This window comes from Acomys minous (assembly GCF_964271855.1).
Source record: "Acomys minous genome assembly, chromosome: 9".
In the NCBI taxonomy this organism is placed as follows: domain Eukaryota; kingdom Metazoa; phylum Chordata; class Mammalia; order Rodentia; family Muridae; genus Acomys; species Acomys minous.
In genome coordinates this window covers 95,768,498-95,786,748 of record NC_140490.1, presented here as the reverse complement: position 1 = coordinate 95,786,748, position 18,251 = coordinate 95,768,498, and the positions used below count along the sequence as shown (strand labels likewise).

At 42.1% G+C, this 18,251-nt stretch overlaps 1 protein-coding gene across 4 annotated transcripts in view; it reads left to right on the top strand.

Moving 5' to 3' along the window:
- The window catches only part of CFAP54 (cilia and flagella associated protein 54), a 296,457-nt gene that overhangs the window by 220,998 nt on the left and 57,208 nt on the right, over nucleotides 1–18,251 (top strand). For all 4 annotated transcript variants that reach the window (XM_084796148.1, XM_084796147.1, XM_084796149.1 and 1 more), the window contains one exon: nucleotides 347–488. In XM_084796148.1, the coding sequence (XP_084652274.1) occupies nucleotides 347–488 (142 nt within the window). The remainder of the gene's footprint in view (nucleotides 1–346; nucleotides 489–18,251) is intronic.

Below are 18,251 nucleotides of genomic sequence, written 5' to 3'. Positions count from 1 at the left end.
GACTCACAGTTCTGGAGTCTAGTAGGTCTAAGATCAAGGACTAGCACCTAGTGAGGCCTTTCTTGCTCTATAACTGCATGGCATAAGGTGGACGGGCAAAACAGAAATGAAATAGGAAGACAGCCTCTGCTGTTAGAAGGAGCTTACTTGGGGACTTAGGGACTACCCCAATCCATGCTTCAGGGCCCAGCTCTCTTGACCTAATCAGTGCTCTAAGATGCCCTCTGCCCCTCCCCCATCTCCCATGCCACTGTGGGGGTCATACTCCCAGCACATGAACTGGGAGGAGCAGGGCCAAACCACAGCCTTTGCTAACATGACACGAATCCTAATGTGTTCATTTTAGGTCAGTGAGTCTGTGCTGGCGCTCAACCTCCTGATTGGAAAGAAGAATGCCAGAACCGACAAGGTTAATCACATGGCACTGCCAAACATCCCAGAGTTTGCCACTGTGGATCTCTTCTCTTCGTATACAGATTATTTACTTGGTACGTTTGAAAGTCTCTACAGAATTTAACCAGAACATTCTCTGTATAACGCACAGTCAAGTTTAGAAGACTTTATCGTTATGATTTGTTAGCCTTTCTCTTAGAGGAGATAATGTTTTGGGGAGTTTCCAGGGTCCTAGGGCCAGTTGCCAAAATAGTGTGTGCTCAGTTCACTACCTGAGTGCACACACGTGTTACCCAGCTGGCTGTTGTACAACTGGGCTCTGAGAGTGATAGGACCTCATATTGTTTATCTTAACATATATGCATGCCAGATGGTACCTTCGGGGAGTGTTTTTATTTTAGAGAGTTTCTCTGATCCTCTCATATAAAATACCCACTGGCTAACACTCTCTTTAGTCTTATTAGAATTTTTACATTTGCGTGCATATTTGTGTGTGCATAAAGTATGTCCTTCATTCCCGAGCTTTCCAGAGAGCAGGGCCCACTATTTCATCTGCACTGGAGTACAACATCATTTGCACATGCGCAGCATCCAGTCTGTTAACTGAACTGATGAATGCCAAGTGGCTAGAGTTTAGGATTGACCTTACGGCTGGTTTAATGACTTTTACTTATCTATGGTTTATCCTCTTGTTAGTAAACTATAATGTGACTCTTAAACCAGCAGTAATGAACTTAACATTCATTTATGTGGGGTTTTTTTTTCATCCATTTGTCAAAAATGTTTGTCGAATGCTTCTCTTGGGCTGAAACAGGTACCAAGGAACAACCAGGTGCTGCTGCTCAGTAAGACTGACCTCTCCGATCTCTCTGTGTGTTAAACATTGAGCCAAAGGAGACACAGATCTTCCCCTTAATCCAACCAGGTGGCAGTGGCCCCCTCGCCACCCTTGGGATTAGCATCCTTCACCCAAAGGCTCTCACATCTCACCTCACTGTCTTTCCAAGCTTCTTCCAGATGATTGAGTGGCCAAACTATCCCCAGTGCAGCAATGCTTTGTTGGAGGTCAACTAATTAGATAGTGGCCTTATACTGAAACTTTATTCTTAAACCTTTATTTCTTTCATGCCCAGTAGACTTTGGCTCCTTATGACCCACACCTCCATCTTGGTGCTCCCCTCTCCTTGGCTTCTTAGCACTCACTAGAGACAGTGCCTCTGGCCCTGCACAGAGCAGTCTAGAAACCTGGATCTGGCCAGATGCCTCATGCCTCCAGCATGGTTACCTTTGCTTCTACCAGGAACACATTAATTCTGGATGATGCATGCACTTTACTTCACTCCTTTCCTTCATTCTGATGCTTCGCACTTTATGGACAACAAGGTTCATCTGAGATGGACTGAGCCTCATCCAGTGACTTACAACTAAGAGCATCTTCACCCTTCTCCTGTGCTCCGCCTCAGTCTGTGGACAGGGCTTGCATATGCTCCATGGGCATCTGCCATGGGTCACAGTCTGCAGAGCTGGTGGCTACCCACAGCATGTTCTGCTCACAGCAGATACCAGGGCAGGAGGCAGAGGTCAGATCACATAGGCTTACTGAAGGCTTATCTCACCACCCATCCCACTCCCAGTGTGAGCAAGGTATGGGACATGTGCTATGCCTGCAGAAGGGGTAAGATGCCTGTGTTTGCCAAATGTTAATCTACACTATCACTCGACAAGTGCAGGGCACAGGTTCTCAACCTGTGGGTGATGGCCCCTTTGGGGGAATATACATATCTGATAACCTGTATATCAGATATTTACATTAAGATTCACTCAACAGTAGCAAAATTATAGTTATAAAATAGTAACAAAATAACTTTGTGGTTGGGAGGGTGTCATATTAGGAACTGTATTCAAAGGTCACAGCATTATTAGGAAGGCTGAGAACCACTGGAGGAGAACTGTGAGCATCTGTATGGAAAGACAAGACAAGTTGTTGCAATGGCCGACTAGTGTTGTCAGCCATGGGTACCACAATGGAGGGAGGTATTCCCTAAACCAACTGATGTCAGTCAGTCTGGTTGAGTCATTTTCCTCTTTGCTTAATGCTAGACCTTGGACTTTTTGTTCTATGTGGACAGCTTGCTTGGCACACATTCCAGTTTCTTTAGTTTCTGCTTTAGACCATTAACACTTCTTTACTGTTTTAACTATGAAATTGCTCGGTTGTAAAGTCTAATCCGTTTTTCATTTTACCTCGCATAAAGAATATTAATCTTGCCCTCCAGTCTTCTCCTGGCAGGCTGATAATTAATGCATGTTGATGACTTTGCTCGTTTCAGTATTTGGGTTGGAAGGAAGTTCTGAATTCCCACCTGATTTCCACAAATACACAGATGGCCACGAAGTTCGTATTAAAATGACTTGCTAAAGGGAAAAATCGCTCAACAACAACAAATAAAACTTGTTTGATTTCCTACTCATTAGCATAAATTAGCATCCAGAAGAAAACCTCACTAATCTAGCTTTAAACAATATTAGTATTCATCTGCACAGGAGGTGATGAACAATAGCCATCATTTTGGGTACAGAGTGCAATGCAAGCTGTCTCTTTGCCTCTCTCCCTTCCTTCCGCTCTTTTTGCTGTGCTGTTGATGCAATCCGGAGTCTTAAGCCTGCTATTAACTGAACTGCACCCCAAGTCCTGCACCAGACGCTATTGTCCATCAGAGAGAAGTCATGGAGCAAACACAGCAGGGAAGCAGGTCTTATGTCCATGAGCCTTTAGCCATGGGCAATTAGAAACAGGATTACACACTGCAAAAATAGAAATTCATATTTTAGAGACCACTATCAATGAAAGTAGCATTAATGTCCCAGAAGCTAAATCTATGTCTTTTGTGGAAAGTTGGGGACACTCAGGATGGTGTAAGAAGAGTTCACTGGGAGCTTTCTTTTCACCTGGGCACAGTGAGTTACAGGACAGATGCAAATCAGTACCAGATGGAAGGGGAATCATATGTGTTTGACAAATGCCTGTATAGGCATTCATGAGACACTGGAAAATTTGAGCAGAATGCTTGGTTCCATTTGTTGACTATTCTGCACGTTGTCTTATCAACTCCAAAATGGCGGCGCTTGCAATGTGGGACTATGCTTCCATTCAGCATGAGAACCTTCATTAGCTGCTAACACTGCACTTATGTTCAAATACACACAACCCTCTAGTCTTGATTTTTCTTGTGGCCTTAATGGTAATTCAGCAGGGATAAAAAAATATTAAATTCTGTAAGACACTTTAAATTAAAAGCACCACTTCGGATTAGTGGTTCCAAATGCAGCCTCTCACAGCTAAATACACATGAGATACGGAAAGCTACAAATGCAGGGCACATCGGTGAACTCTCCACCAAGACTACAGCAACCTGTGGAGCAGAGCTGGGAACAGTGTGGCTGCTCAGTGTGTGCTTTACCTCTGGAAACACAGCTGATCTCCCAGCCCGAAGGAGTGAGATTTGCCGTCCCCGCACCTCCCTCTCTTGGTCTTTGTTCAGAGATGGATTCCATTTCTCTACAACTATCTCGTTCTCTTATTCCCCCCAGGCACAGTTAGTAGCTGAGAAGTGGAGTGATTTCTACCCAAATCCCAAACGGTTACATCGTTTACCCATGGGATGGACAAAATCTACCTGTGTTAGAATAGTGCAAGGGTGTGTGTCTGTCTGTCTGTCTGTCTGTCTGTCTGTCTGTCTGTCCATCTACCTATGTGCTTTGAGAGTGTTATAGAAGCAATTACTAAGGCATGAAGAGAACCAATTGCAGTGAAGTCAAGCTGTCCTGGTCCCGTGTCTGCAGAAGTCCAGAGACTCCCCTGAAGAGATATCTCATTGATCGCTTGAATCTGAGAAGGGGGCTGGGGAGATATCATAGTGGTTAAAGAGATTGTTTTACAGGTGTGAGGCCCAGTGAGTAGTTCCCCAATATCCACATAAACACTGGGTGCCTGTGGTGACCCACTCGTACTCCCAGCTCTTTGGAAGTAAGTATGGGGTCTTCAGGTCAAACTAGCTAGCTCAGCTAGCCAAGTCAGCAAGCTCTGAGTTCAACAAGAAATTCCATCCCAGTAAATAAAAGGAAGATCTTCACCATCAACCTTTGTTTTTCACACATAGGTACACTGATGTACCCCTGTGAACATCCATTTATGAATGCTCAGCATAGATATGTACACGTGGGAAAAAAAGCCGAGATACAGTGCCATAGGTACTGGTCAACTGTCAACACTATCGGTCTTTAAGGCAATAAGTATTATACTAGATAGAGTCACAGTGGAAAATAAGACATTAGAACCATGCATGGGAGACAGCAATAGGATGCCATCTTCCTGAAGATAGGCAGAGACTCAAAGAAAACAGAGTTAGTTAAGTACCCTTCATAGGGACTCCACAACCAAGGACTAACAACAGCCGAGAGCCTGAAGGCTGGACTACCAACTAATAAGAGGCCGCTTATCCTCTAGGAAAAATCCAGGGGGAGCATCATTTTTACAAAGGAGGCAAGATACTGGAGTAATAAAGCCTATCCATCTTTCACCACTGCTTTGGCCCCTCAACTATTCAGCTCTTGAGGGCAGTATCGTTAAGCATCCTGTTAGACGTGAAAAGAAAGCATCATGTTAGATGTACGAAGTCACACCACAGGACTTTAATGTAGAGCTGTGTGTAGTTTTAGAGTTGAAGGAATTTAATTGATTTGAGGGCTCCTTCTGCCTACTCTAAAGTCAAGCATAGAACAGTCTTGCAAAGTGAACAGTTTGTTTTAATTCCTGGCTGATCTTGATAGCAGAAAAACACTGCCTTGTTTTCAAAATGGAGTCTTTGGTTTGGTTTGGGGTGGGTTTTATATGTGTGTATGTGTGTGTGTGTGTGTGTGTGTGTGTGTGTGTGTGTGTGTGTGTGTTAGGAGTAGCAGAGGCCCTTGCTGGAGGGGCGGGGCTAGGGATTTGCTGCCTGCTCATGGATGTGGGTGGAGGAGCCCCATGGGGGAGGAAAGATAACCAGCAACAGAGAGTTGGGGTTCCTAATAGGCTAGACCTTGGGTTGGGGTCCAGACCCACCTGAGAGGAGTCAGAAACTCACTCTGGTTATAAGGTTGAGACTCACACCAGGTAAGTGGCTCTGAGAATGTGGTGTGAACTGTCTCAGAAGCAGAAGCTCTGACTGGGGCCCATGGCAGTAGTTGTGAAGGGATGTTCCCCAGTGCAGGGCATGAGAGACCTCACACTCTCCTCCCTAGTCCTCCTGAAGGCAGTTTTAGAACAGACTTCATATCAATAGTTTCTAACCCCTGTGGATCCTAAAGAGGAAAATAAAGTCAACTTTTAGAAAAGGATTTTGTATGACGAACCAAAATGTATCTAGTCTTAATTTCCTGTTGTGAAGTTTATGATCCCAATGTCAGTCGTATAGGTGGAGAATATTTTCTTTTAATTAAATGTTCTGATAATTTCTTTCTCAATAGAGACTCAAGGGTGTGGGGAGAAGGTGTGCGCCTGTCTTCCCTTTGGCTCAGTTCCTAGTTTTCCTGAGGAGCAGTCATTGCTAGCCACGCTTCAGCCACCGGTCCTGCTCCAAGACAGGCTGTGCAGAACATCACTTTGTCATGGGCATTGGAAGTCAGATGTCCAAAATGAGTGTCCCCAGGTTAATTTCAGGGAACTGCTTCCTCAGGAGCCTCACGGGAGCATCTCTGCTAGAGGCCACCCAAGTTCTCTGGGTGGAGTTTGTGTCCTTCCTCCATCTTCCAAGCCAGCGTCTTTAAGTCACCCTGACATGGTTTCTCCTCCTCCTTCCTTGTGCTTCCACCTGTCAGGACCCTGCGATGGCGCTGGGCCATCTAGATAACCCAGCATAGTCTTCCCACCTCTAGGACAGTTGACTTGAACCTAAATTTGACCTGAAAAACTTAGTTCTCCTTTGTCACCTAGCTTTATGCATTGACAGGTTCTGCACATTGAGAGGTGAGCATCTTTGTGGGTCATCTTTTTTTGTTTGTTTGTTTCTGGTTTATTTTGTTTTGTGTTTTTGTTCTTTGTTTTGTTTTGTTTTGAGACAGAGTTTCTCTGTGTAGCCTCGGCTGTCCTAGACTCCCTTTGTAGACCAGGCTGGCCTCGAACTCACAGCAACCTACCTGCCTCTGTGCTGGGATTACAGATTTGCACCAACACACCCTACTCATTGGCTCATTGTCTGTCCTGTACCCTCAGCTTCATATGTTGCCCACGACACTCCTATTAGCTGTTGTTTGTAGTGTAGAGGTCAGGATCCCTGGAGAGACCATTATGCTGATGATGGGAGTGGGAAATTAAAGAAACAAAGGAGAAGCTAAACATCTAGGAGTGAATTCGGAGTTTGTCTGCAACACAAGACTTTTCTGCTGTGGTTGTTAAGTATGGGACACACAGCAGCTCTTCTGAAATTCCTGCCTGCCAGAGATGCCTTTAATCTCTTCTCTGACATAATTTATTCCACCTCTGAATTTAGTTCTTACCAGAATTCCTGAAACTCATGACATCTGAAAACATAATGTTTATCTTCATAATTTCCTCAACATAAGAAAGTATATTCAGACACTGGCCAGGCACACTTGGTGACGAGACATTACAGGAGCCAGCCTAGCAGAGGCATGGATTCATTGATGATGGTTTTTTTGTGAAGAGTATATTATATATAGTTATCACTACTCATGTATGAAATTCTCAAAACTATTTTTAACTTAAGTTTAGAAAGGAAGGCAGAAGCACAGTGTCAATGAGAGACAGAGCATCTGCTTTTGGTTGTGCTGGAAAGGTGTTGCTGTGCAGCCAACCACCTCACATCTCAGAGACTTAAAAAAATATAAAAAAGTATCCTGTAAAATGAAGAAAATAATTTATCAGGTATTTAATTTTTTCCAGTAGGATTTCTGTCACATGAAAAGAATTATTTCTATAAAGCAGAAAAATGCTTTTTTTTTTTGATGATGTCTAGATTTGCAAAAAGGTCCTCTCTACTTCAAATCTTTTCCAGTGACTTGGGTAATTGTGTGTGTGTGTGTGTGTGTGTGTGTGTGTGTGTACATATATATGTGTATATATATGTATATATATAATGTGTGTATATATATATAATGTATATATAATGTAAATGTGTTTATTTTCTCAGATGTGTGGGTGAAATGAGAGCTGTTAACAAGCCTTTCTAGATCTTTCTGAACTCTGGCTGGCTGGTTCAACTCAGCTGTTCCAGCCTAAGTTCCTCTCCAAGCTGACTGATTCAAACTGGCTTCTTTTACTTCTGACTGAATCGCTCTCTCTGACCTCAAACAAATTCTGACAGTATGCTTTCATCTTCCAGCTCCTTCTCCGTCTCCTTCTGTCTTCACTTTCATCTAGCTTGTTCTCTCTGCGTGCTGTTTCTGTGAAACTGTCCTGGTAAGGAGCTCTCCATAAAAAACTCCCTTTTCTCCCTGCACTCTCTTTTATTTATTTACTTTTGTTTCTTTAAAAAAAATTTTTTTTACATATACTTTTATATTATTGATCATGGTCATACCAATTACCTGTCTGTGTTTATCACAGGACTTGTGGAATTCTACTTGGCCCATGCAAAGTGAGTCCCGTGATCGCATACTTAGTTTTACTAGATGGCAGCCCTGCCTCTGGGCTTCCAATCGGCTGCTATCGCTCCACGTATCCAGGCTTCAGCACGACATATATTCTTTAAGATAGTGTAGTCATAATATTTAATAGGTGTTAGTGTGAGGCCCACTCCTTATTCTTTCCTCTCAATATTGTCTTTTATGGCTTAAAATATCTTGTATAATTTTCAAATTTTTTAACTTGTATAATTTTTTTAAAATCTTATATTTTTATTGGGGTTGTATTACATTTAGATATTAGCTTCAGAATAACTTACATTTTCATAGCCTATCAAATTATTTTAACAGGAGAAATTATAATCCTTTATGTTTATTTACTTCAAATCTTTTTTATGTGAACATATTAACGCTGTATTCAAATGTTTTGCCAGTGGTTGTCTTTTTTTTTTTTTTATTCATTTTCCCCTTCCTTCTTTTTGTCAGGGTTTCATGTGGCCTAGGCTGTATATTCACTATATAGCCGACGATGCTCTTGAACTTCTGATCTGCCCCCTCCCCTCCTAAATGCAAGGATTACAGTTGCAGGCCAGCATGCCCAGGTTTTCTGCAGGATGGGGGATAGAAGCTAGGGTCACTGCCACACCAATGGAGCACTCCACCAACTGAGCCACACCTTCAACCCCACTCTATCTCTATATGGTAGAGTCACTGTATCTATTATTACAAACGTAAAAAAATTAGATCTGTTACTATGGAAGTAATATAACTATGCTAGAAATTAAAACTGGAAGTTAAATTTTATTAATTTTAAGATTATTAATAAATCTACCACAAGTTAGCAGAAAAAACATATTACAAATTTGTTTAATAATCTGGTTTCCTAAAAATCAGCTGAACTCTCTCACCTTCTTTTAAAGTCAGTCTGCAGCAATGCAGTGTTTCCATTGAAGTAAGTAAAGGGAATCCAGCTTCGTGCAAATATGTAGTTATACAAGGGCCTCTTCAAATAATTATATTCCTCTTTACATCCAAAACAATGCCAGTAAAGGGTGTTTTTGGGGGAGTTCAGGGTATGATTAACTCTGAGGTTGCTTCCGAAACCCACATCATTAATATTTTCATTCTCTGCTTTAATGCACTGAAGTATGTTGATCAACCTTGCCATCTTTATAGACCTCTGCCTCACGTGTGATTTATAACACCATATGTTATCTCATAGACATCTCTCCATGGCCTTCCGCGGCCTCCCTAGTCCTTGCCGTCTCTGTTGAAAGAATCAGAGACTCTGAAGAACATAGTGAGGAAGGTAGGTGAAGTTCACCACAAGATAAAGGACAATCTAAGGGGAGAATAGGCAGTGGCTGAAGGGACAATGGCCGAACTGCTTTACAACTTTAGACAAGATTTCTCTATTTATAAAGCGTCTGGCACAGATAGCATTCATGGGGATTTTCTTTTTGGGTGACTGACAGTCCGTTTGGATGAACTTAAGTCTCCACTATATGGCAGAAGGTATTTTCTTGGAGGGTTTTCTTACCAACATTTAACCGGAGAGTGATGAATAAAATCATCAGTTTCCAGGATTTTGATGACAGTAGAAAGTAAAAGCATGTGCTAAGAGCCTTTCAAAGAGGTGTTAACAGTTAACCTGAGGGTCCTCCCTGTAGGTTTCAGTTCATACCTGTGTTCCCAGCAAAAGAGCCCTTCTCTTATTTTTATGGTGGATTTGGCTGTCTTTGGAACTGTGTCCTTAATGGTCTATTTATTTTTGTTTCGTGGACATTGTTTTACATCAGGCTCCCTATGTGGAACTGGAGTTACAGGCAATCGTGAGGATGTGGGTGCTGGGAATTGAACCCAGGTCCTTTGGAAGAGCAGCCAATGCTCTTCACCATCGAGCCATCTCTCCAGCCCCTGGGAACATGCCCTCGATAGCCTGTTGAAATTCATTGAGCCTAGAAGCAAACTGGCTTAAAGCCTGGCCTTCGTCATCTGGGAACAGATCCAAACTTGGGAATTGGTGCCCCAGAGGATTCTAGAGTGCTTAGCCAGAGCCGGCCGAGGGCCTCTGTGGACCTTCAGGAGAGCTGCTGGGCATTGCCATCTAGGTAGGATGAATTCCCCGAGAAAGCTTTTTATCGGGTCAATTTAGGGTTTGATTATTATTAATTTATTCAGATTACAACTCAATTGTTATCCCCTCACTTGTATCCTCCCATTTATAGGAGACTGGCATTAGTTTGGGCCCCAGTCTTTATTAATAGGCTTCTGCCCAGGAAAGGGCTTTCTAATCGACTGTTGTTACTTAATTTCTGAGCCAGTCAATCACCTGAACAGGAAAACTGCCCACAGGAAAGCCTTCTAATTTAGGGACTTTAAGAAATACTTTAATGGCACATCTTGACCCAGGGGGGGTCTGCTCAAACTACTGCACCAACCAAGGACAATGCATGCAGTCAACATTGAACCCCTACTCAGATCTAGCCAATGGACAGGACATCCTCCACAGTTGTGTGGAGAGTGGGGACTGACTGTGACATGAACTCTGGTGCCCCATATTTGACCACTTTCCCGTGGTGGGGAGGCCTGGTGGCACTCAGAGAAAGGATAAGCAGGCTACCAGGATGAGACCTGATAGGCTGTGACCATATAGTGGGGGAGGAGGTCCCCTTCGGTCACAGACCTAGGGTAGGGGAATAGGGTGAAAGCAGGAGGGAGGGAGGAATGGAAGGATACAAGTGATGGGATAACAATTGAGTTGTAATCTGAATAAATCAATAAAAAAGGTAAAAAAATAAAAATTAAAAAAATGTAGGTTAAGACAGTGGCTCCTCTAACACCCACTCTCACTCAGGAGTGTGCTCCTCTGCAGTGGCCAGTGCCTATTGCCTGCCCACCCTTTTGAGAGCGCTCAACTTTACTTTGAAAAAATAAAACAAAAAAACCCTCCATCTGTTTTCTATGCTGTACTCTGTGTGTCTCTGAATTCCTTCACCTGGCAAAAGGGCTACGGTGCTGAGCCTGGCGTGGGGTCCCTGAGACAGCTTAAGCATCTGGAAAGCATTGGTTCCTGGTGTGGTGAGGACATCTAAACACTGGTCTATCTCCTTGGCCAATGTCAAACACTGTAAGCTCAAAACATCACTGCCATCCCTTTCAAAGAAACCTAAGTACTGGAAAATTCTTAGTGACAGGTATAAACGGTCCAAAACTTCAGGATTTCTACTTGAAGACTTGAACGTTTATCACAGGCACTAATCCTGTCAGAGATTTCCCTTGAAGTCCAGAGCACTTCAGATCACCTTATAGCTTGTCAGTTGTTGTTTCAGGTTAAACGGAGTTTCATGAGGTGGGAAAAGGCATATTCAGCTGCAATTCTGGGCCAGCCCTGTGCCTGCACACCCCTGCACAGGGGCCTTGCTTGCTCTACATGTTTTATTACGCAGAATATGAAAAAAGAAGTGCATAGTTAGTAACTTTAATGACTTTCACGGCATCACCAAGCCAGGCAGTCTTCAACGAAAAATGGCATTTTAATTAATTTATTTGTTTCACATGAAGAACTCAAGGACAGCTAGGCAGTGCGGAGTCTGCTTTCCTAGCGTCCCACTAAGGCGCCGCTCACTGCTTCCTGGTGCCGCCTCTCCAAATGGAGGCATACATGCTTCATCATGAACTGTTAGGCTGAAAGCAGAGCTCGTCAATGCTCTGAGCACTTCCGCTCTCCTGCTGACACTGGCATAAAGAGTGATCTTGTTGGAGGTTTTGGTGCTGATATCATTAGACAAACACAAGCAAGACCTCGGATGAACCACAGTTACAAGTGGGAGCCATTTGTCATTGCAACGTGTGATTCTGCTGAGGAAGTAGGAAGGATGCTCTCTGTGTGGGGAGTGTGGAGAGAACCCTTTTGAGGCCCCCAGAGAAGGGGCAGTCAAGCATCAGTGGCTCCTAAGATTCCTTGAAAGATCCTGATCTACTGCACACAGTGTTCATCTGCTAGGGACTCCTAATACACTAGTGAACTCTCAAAATGGTCCGAGGCTAGGTCAGCGACTGCTTCTGCCTTCTTCTCAGAAGCCTTCTGAAATGACCTTGGCTTGCCACATTTCCTCATAGCTACACCAACCTGACAGGTTGCTATTGGCGCTTGAGGCTAGTATGGGATGGTCTGATTGGTCCTTCAGTCATATAAAGGCTTATGCACTGCACCTGGAGTCTGGTCTCCAGAGTCTAATTCCTAGGATTCCGTGTGGCTCCATCACCATTAATCCTCCTTCCCCCAGATCCTGATCCACACACCTGTGTTCTCAGCTCTGTCTTTAAGCCCGTTTATCTGACCATTTTACAGTGTCCTGGTTGAGAGACTGAGCTTTCGTCCAGGGGAAATGCAAATCTTTTTCACCTTAAACCGCATCCTTAGACATCAGGGTGAGCACTGGGTAAAGTCACTTAGGGCAGAGCTGTATGAGTGTCTAGGTTTTGGGGGCATGTCTATGGTCAATCCAACAAAAATAATTTTATGGCTGGGGGTTCCCACAACATGAGGAACTATATAAAGGGAATGTTTGAGAACCACTGCTCTATAGGACGCTCTACTGGCTTTCCATTTTTAGCTTGGAAAAGCTGTAACATAAATTTGAGTTGTTACATTACATTTACATTTTAAGTCATTTTTCTTTTGTATATGAGTAGCAAGATTTCATGACTGGCCCCACAGCCCTGCTCTTCATCATCAATTTTTTACATCTCAGTGTCACCCTCGACTTCCTTGTCTGCGCTCTCAATGCCATCTGCTTTGGGGATGGCTCTACACAGTTTGTGGTTTGAGATTTCCACTCCTTGATTTATTCCAGCCAAACTAGTGTTGTTGCTTCCTGTTTTCTTTGTTGTTCGGTGATGGTTTCTAGAAGAGGAGGCCATGCCATTGTCACACAGGCATTTCCAATGTGAAAGTCATGGAAGATAAATATAAAAAGAGCACAAACACAGGTGGTTTGTCATGTAGGAAATGCCCATGTGACTGTTACGAATCAAGGCATGGAGCAATGCCAGCACCCCGGAAGTCCACCTGGCGACCCCTCCTGGCCCTGTTAACCTTCCCGCCTTCTAATGTCTAACATAAGTTTGGCCAGCTTTTGGATTTTGTGTAAATGAAATAACTGCATTGTTGTAGCCGGCTTCTTTTGTTCTACACTGTCTGTGAGACTTAGTCTTCTGTGGATGTAACAGCACCATTTATTATCCATAGGTAAACACTGAAGGCTGTGTGAAAGAGCCTGCTCAGAAAACATTGTGATCTTTTGGGTACAGATATATGAGTGTGTGTGTGTGTGTGTGTGTGTGTGTGTGTGTGTGTACATATAAATATATATATGATGTGTGTATACACATGTACATATGTGTATGCATATGTGTGTGCACATGTGTGCCAAGGAGTGGGATTGCTGCATCAGAAAGCATATGAGCATCTTTACAAGTTCCCAAGGCAGTTTAGTTTGAAATTTATCCTGCTGACATGCTGTATTCTGTATTGTGTATTGGCTATTGCATACTCTTTAGAGGGACCCTCTTATTCAAGAGCCATCTGTACTTTTCCTTGGGAGTTTTAGAGAACTACAGGTGTTCTTTATATATTTGGATGTTTTTCTGATTATATAATATATTATATATCATATATATTATGTTTTGTTGATTATATAATATATTATATATCTTTTATACTGTTTCATCTTTTTATTTTATTTAATTTTTGATTATTCAAATCCTGTACTTCTATTATTGTGCAGATTATAAATATTTTTTAGACAGGGTTTTCTCCTGCCCCTGAACTGGGAACGTGGGTATGTGTCTTAAAACACAGGTATGTGTTTTCTGTTATGATTTGTACTCTTAATATTCAATTACAGAAATATTTTCTTACATACAGAAAATCAAAAAATGCTTTCCTGTGTACCCATCTTCCTTTCAGCACTTACATTTAGATCTGCATGTCACTCAGCCTGTTTTTATGTGCGACTCTTACATGCGTGGGAAGGCTGAAGTCAAGATAGACTTTGTCTATATGGATATACAATACATCCAGAACCATTTATTTAAATGCCTACATTTCTGCATAACAGCAGAGGGTTATATCTGTCATCAATCAAGAGAGATGAGGAGAGAAGGTGGCAGAGAAATTATAAAGAAGAGGAGAAAAGAGAAATAGAAATCGAGAAAGAGTGAATCAGTGCAAATGTTTTAATATTCAAAATATATTCAAGATGTAGGAGAAGAAAATTGGAAGCAGTCATCACAGAAATCAATAGAAAACTCTTTTTCAGTGCTGAAGGGAGAAATGAGCCTTTAAGTTCTACCATGATCCATGCAGTACAAATAAAAAACAAAACAAAAAAATATGAAAAGCTGGGCCTAACGGGACACTTTAAATTACCACAGATAATGAGTTAATTGGGAAAAGAAAGTACATTCCAGAATGAGGTAGCACATGCGGGTTGGATTTGATGAGTCTCAGCCCCATTGCAGCAACAACAGATGGGAGGACATCAGAGCACAGGCTCGGGAGGGACTGTGGGGAAGTAAGTTTGTTTTTTCACTAAGACACAAGTTAGGTTTTAGGGTCCTTTAAGGACTCAAGTGTTTTTACAAATTGATAAACTGTTTTCAGGATGTTTCTTGATAATAAATCCTGGCATGCAGGACTGCAAATGAAGGAAAGAAAGGGGAGTTCCCCACTATTGCTCGCTATGCAACCACCCATAATGCATCTGTGCAAAGTAGGTTGGGAGATTGGCTATCTCAGGAACACTATTGGAAAACTTGAATGGGTGCAAAGCAGGAGATGGAATAATTAGTTAGAAGACATTAAAAATGTGGTGCTGGTGGCACGCGCCTTTAATCTCAGTGCTAGGGAAGCAGAGGCAGGTGGATCTCTGAGTTTGAGGCCTGCCTGGTCTACAAAATGAGTTCTAGGATGGCCAGGGCTACACAGAGAAACCCTGTCTTAGACCTCCCCACACAAAGAATATGGTGAAGTGAAAATGTTATTTCTGTTAGTGAAGACAATATTCAGAGTTAAAAGATTCATAGTCCAATAAAGTGACGTACATGAAGTATATGATGAAATGATGGAATGATTATAAATTAAAATAGTCCATTTGATCTTCATACTAAAAGCATTTTTATGTGGGTTGTGGGATTGTGATACTAAGCCTTCATGAAAGAAATCTGGTTATATTGAATTGAGCGATCCTAATCCTAATTAGGTCTCCCTCTTCCTCCTCCTCCTCCTCCTTTTCCTTTTCCCTCTTCTTCTTCTTCTTCTTCGGATGTGGTATTATATACCCAAGGATGACTTTGAATTCTTGATACTCCTGCCTCAACCTCCCACGTGTAGGAATCATAGGTGCCACAACGCTCAGCAAATGCTCTTTGTTGATTTCATCTTAGCGATAAAACAGAAGTTATGAATACAGATAAGCACGAGCGTAAATGTTGTTGTATTTGACAACAGCAAGCTTGGAAGGGGCAAAGGGGCAGGTGCTGTCAGGTTCTGAAGTAAGCTATCCAGAGATATGGTCCATATTGGATGCACTATAAGGCTTTTAGAAGGTTGTAGGAATATGGTAGCGGAAGCGGATGTGATATACCTGTAACCATTTTGAAGGACAGAGAAGTGGCCTCTAAGTTAATGTCACAGAAACCTAATCAATAGATTCTTGAAAACGGGCAATTTGGAGAAGATGCTATAAGAAAGTTACTTTCAGAGCTGGATCTCTAGGGAGAGAGTCTTATTTTTGATCATATACATGCATGACTACTGAAAACAAGCAGCATGTTGAAAGATACATGGTGTCAAGTTGGATTACTTCCAGGAATGCAAATGTAATTCAAAATTAGAATATCTATTAAATCCAATCGCTACATTAGTAGGTGAAAATAATCATCATCTCAAACAGGCACAAAATTAAATAAAATTAAACAGTCATCCATGACTCCAAAACTGAGTTAAAGGAAATTCCTTTCCTTTAAAAAGAGTTCTAAAAGGTTGGAGAGATGGCTCAGCAATTAGGCATATCTGCACTACTCTTATAGGGGACCTGAGTTCCGTTCCTAGTGCCTACATTGGGCAGTTACAGCCACCTGCTACAGAGCATCTATTGGCACCCACAGGCATCTGCACATGGGTACTATATACCCATGTACACATAACCATACCACACACACACTCACACACGCACACATACACACACACACACACACACACACACACACATGCCCGCATGCACACACATACTCACACATGCAATGCACTCATAATTGAACATAAAATAGAGTTCTGAGTGAGGAAAACCCTCTTAGTACTTACCCTCTGTGTTTGAACGTACTCTTCCCTTTAGAAACAAGTGAAATACTTATCATGACTTTAATTTTAAATTGCCCTGGATGTTCTGTCTTGCATAATAATATGCAGAAAAGAAATAATAATAATAATGAGCTGCCATTAGCCATGGATGATTCCCACAAATAAGACCCCGAACTATAGACAAGGTGCATCTAGCAGGGTTGCTGTATGCAAGATGCTATTTCTTACTTAAAAATGTGGACTATGTACTTAGCAATCAGGAAAATGTAAATTAAAACTGCTCTGAGATTTCCTTTAACCCCAGTCAGAATGGCCAAGGTCTAGAAAACAAGTGCCAACAAATGCTGGCCAGGATGTAGGGGAAGGGAACCCTAACTCACTCTTTGTAGGACTGCAAAGTGGTGCAGCCACAGAAGGTCAGTATGGAGAATTTTTTTAAAAAACTAAAAGTATGTCTTCCAAATGAACCAGGTGCACCACTGGACATCTTACTGCAGGAATACTTGACTGGACACTTTCATTGCCATTCTGTTCACAATAGCTAGGAAATGGAATCAGCCTAGGAGCCATCATAATGGCTAACTAATGAAAATCTATATATACACAATGGAATTTTAATCATCTGTAAAGAAAGCTTGCAGACAAATGGATGGAACTGGAAGATATATGAGTGAAGTAACCCAGACCCAGAAAGACAAAGTATATAATTAAGGGTCCCTGCAGAAGCCAGGGAAGCAGAAAGGGACCGTTGGGGTGGTCCAGAGGGGAGCATAGGTGCGATAAAATGGGGAAGAAGGAAAATGGGGCTGCAGTAGTTAACTGGGGTTGGGGAAGGAGGCTAAAACAGCAAGAGGAGAACAGAGATAAAGAACACGAAGGATGCTTGAAAGTGCCATAGGGAAGTATTAATTTTATAAGCTTAGAAGTACATTTTGTATGTGTATTTATAAATATGTGAAATACATATTTTATATAATTCACAAATTTGTAATATATACACATACAAACATATATACATAAATACATAATATGCACGCACATACAAGCAAACATACATACGTACATACATACATACATACATACATACATACATACATACATAATCTTAAAGGAAGTAATGCCGTAAAGGAGCCATAGTCTATCTATAAAGAAACCCAGTCAAGAGATGTCTTTCTTTGAGTTGTTAGTCAGGGTGAGGTCTAAGGCATACATACCCCCAAGGCATTGGCTATTGGTATTGCCTTTGGTTGCCTCCCAGAACTTGACATTAACGTCCTTTTGCTGAAGACAGCACACACTTACGTCACAGGACTTGAAAAAAAAAAATCAATCTGGTGTTGGCCTGAAAGGCTCCTCCCTGATAACCAGCTCCCATAGTATTGGAAGGTGCTCTGCAAACTTCCAAGGGAGAAAAGTTATCAACAGTCCCCCCTAGCTGTAAAGCCTGCGAGCCACAACAGCAGCTTGCCTGGCGGGATATCCCCAGTAACGTGATAGTGGCACTTGTATGTTGGTAGTAACCAACAGTTGTCTGATTGGACTTATGGCCTGCTCTATAGAAGACCCCAGAAAAGAACCTAAACTTTCCTAATTCAATATAGCTTTTAAATGTGTTGTAAATACATTATGCCCATAGGTAAGTATAAGCCACATCCATCATCAAAGACTCTTTTTGAAGTAGACAGAAGCTACACAGAGATCTACTACTGCCCAAAAGGTAGATGATAAGTGGTTTTGCCTGGCCCCAGTTGGTACATCTACAACACATTGCCTAAACCTAAGTCTCAGGGAGATGATGCCTGCTGCAAGGTAGTTTCTCTTAGACACCATGGAAGCCAAATCTACACTTACGGCTGCCTAAACAAGA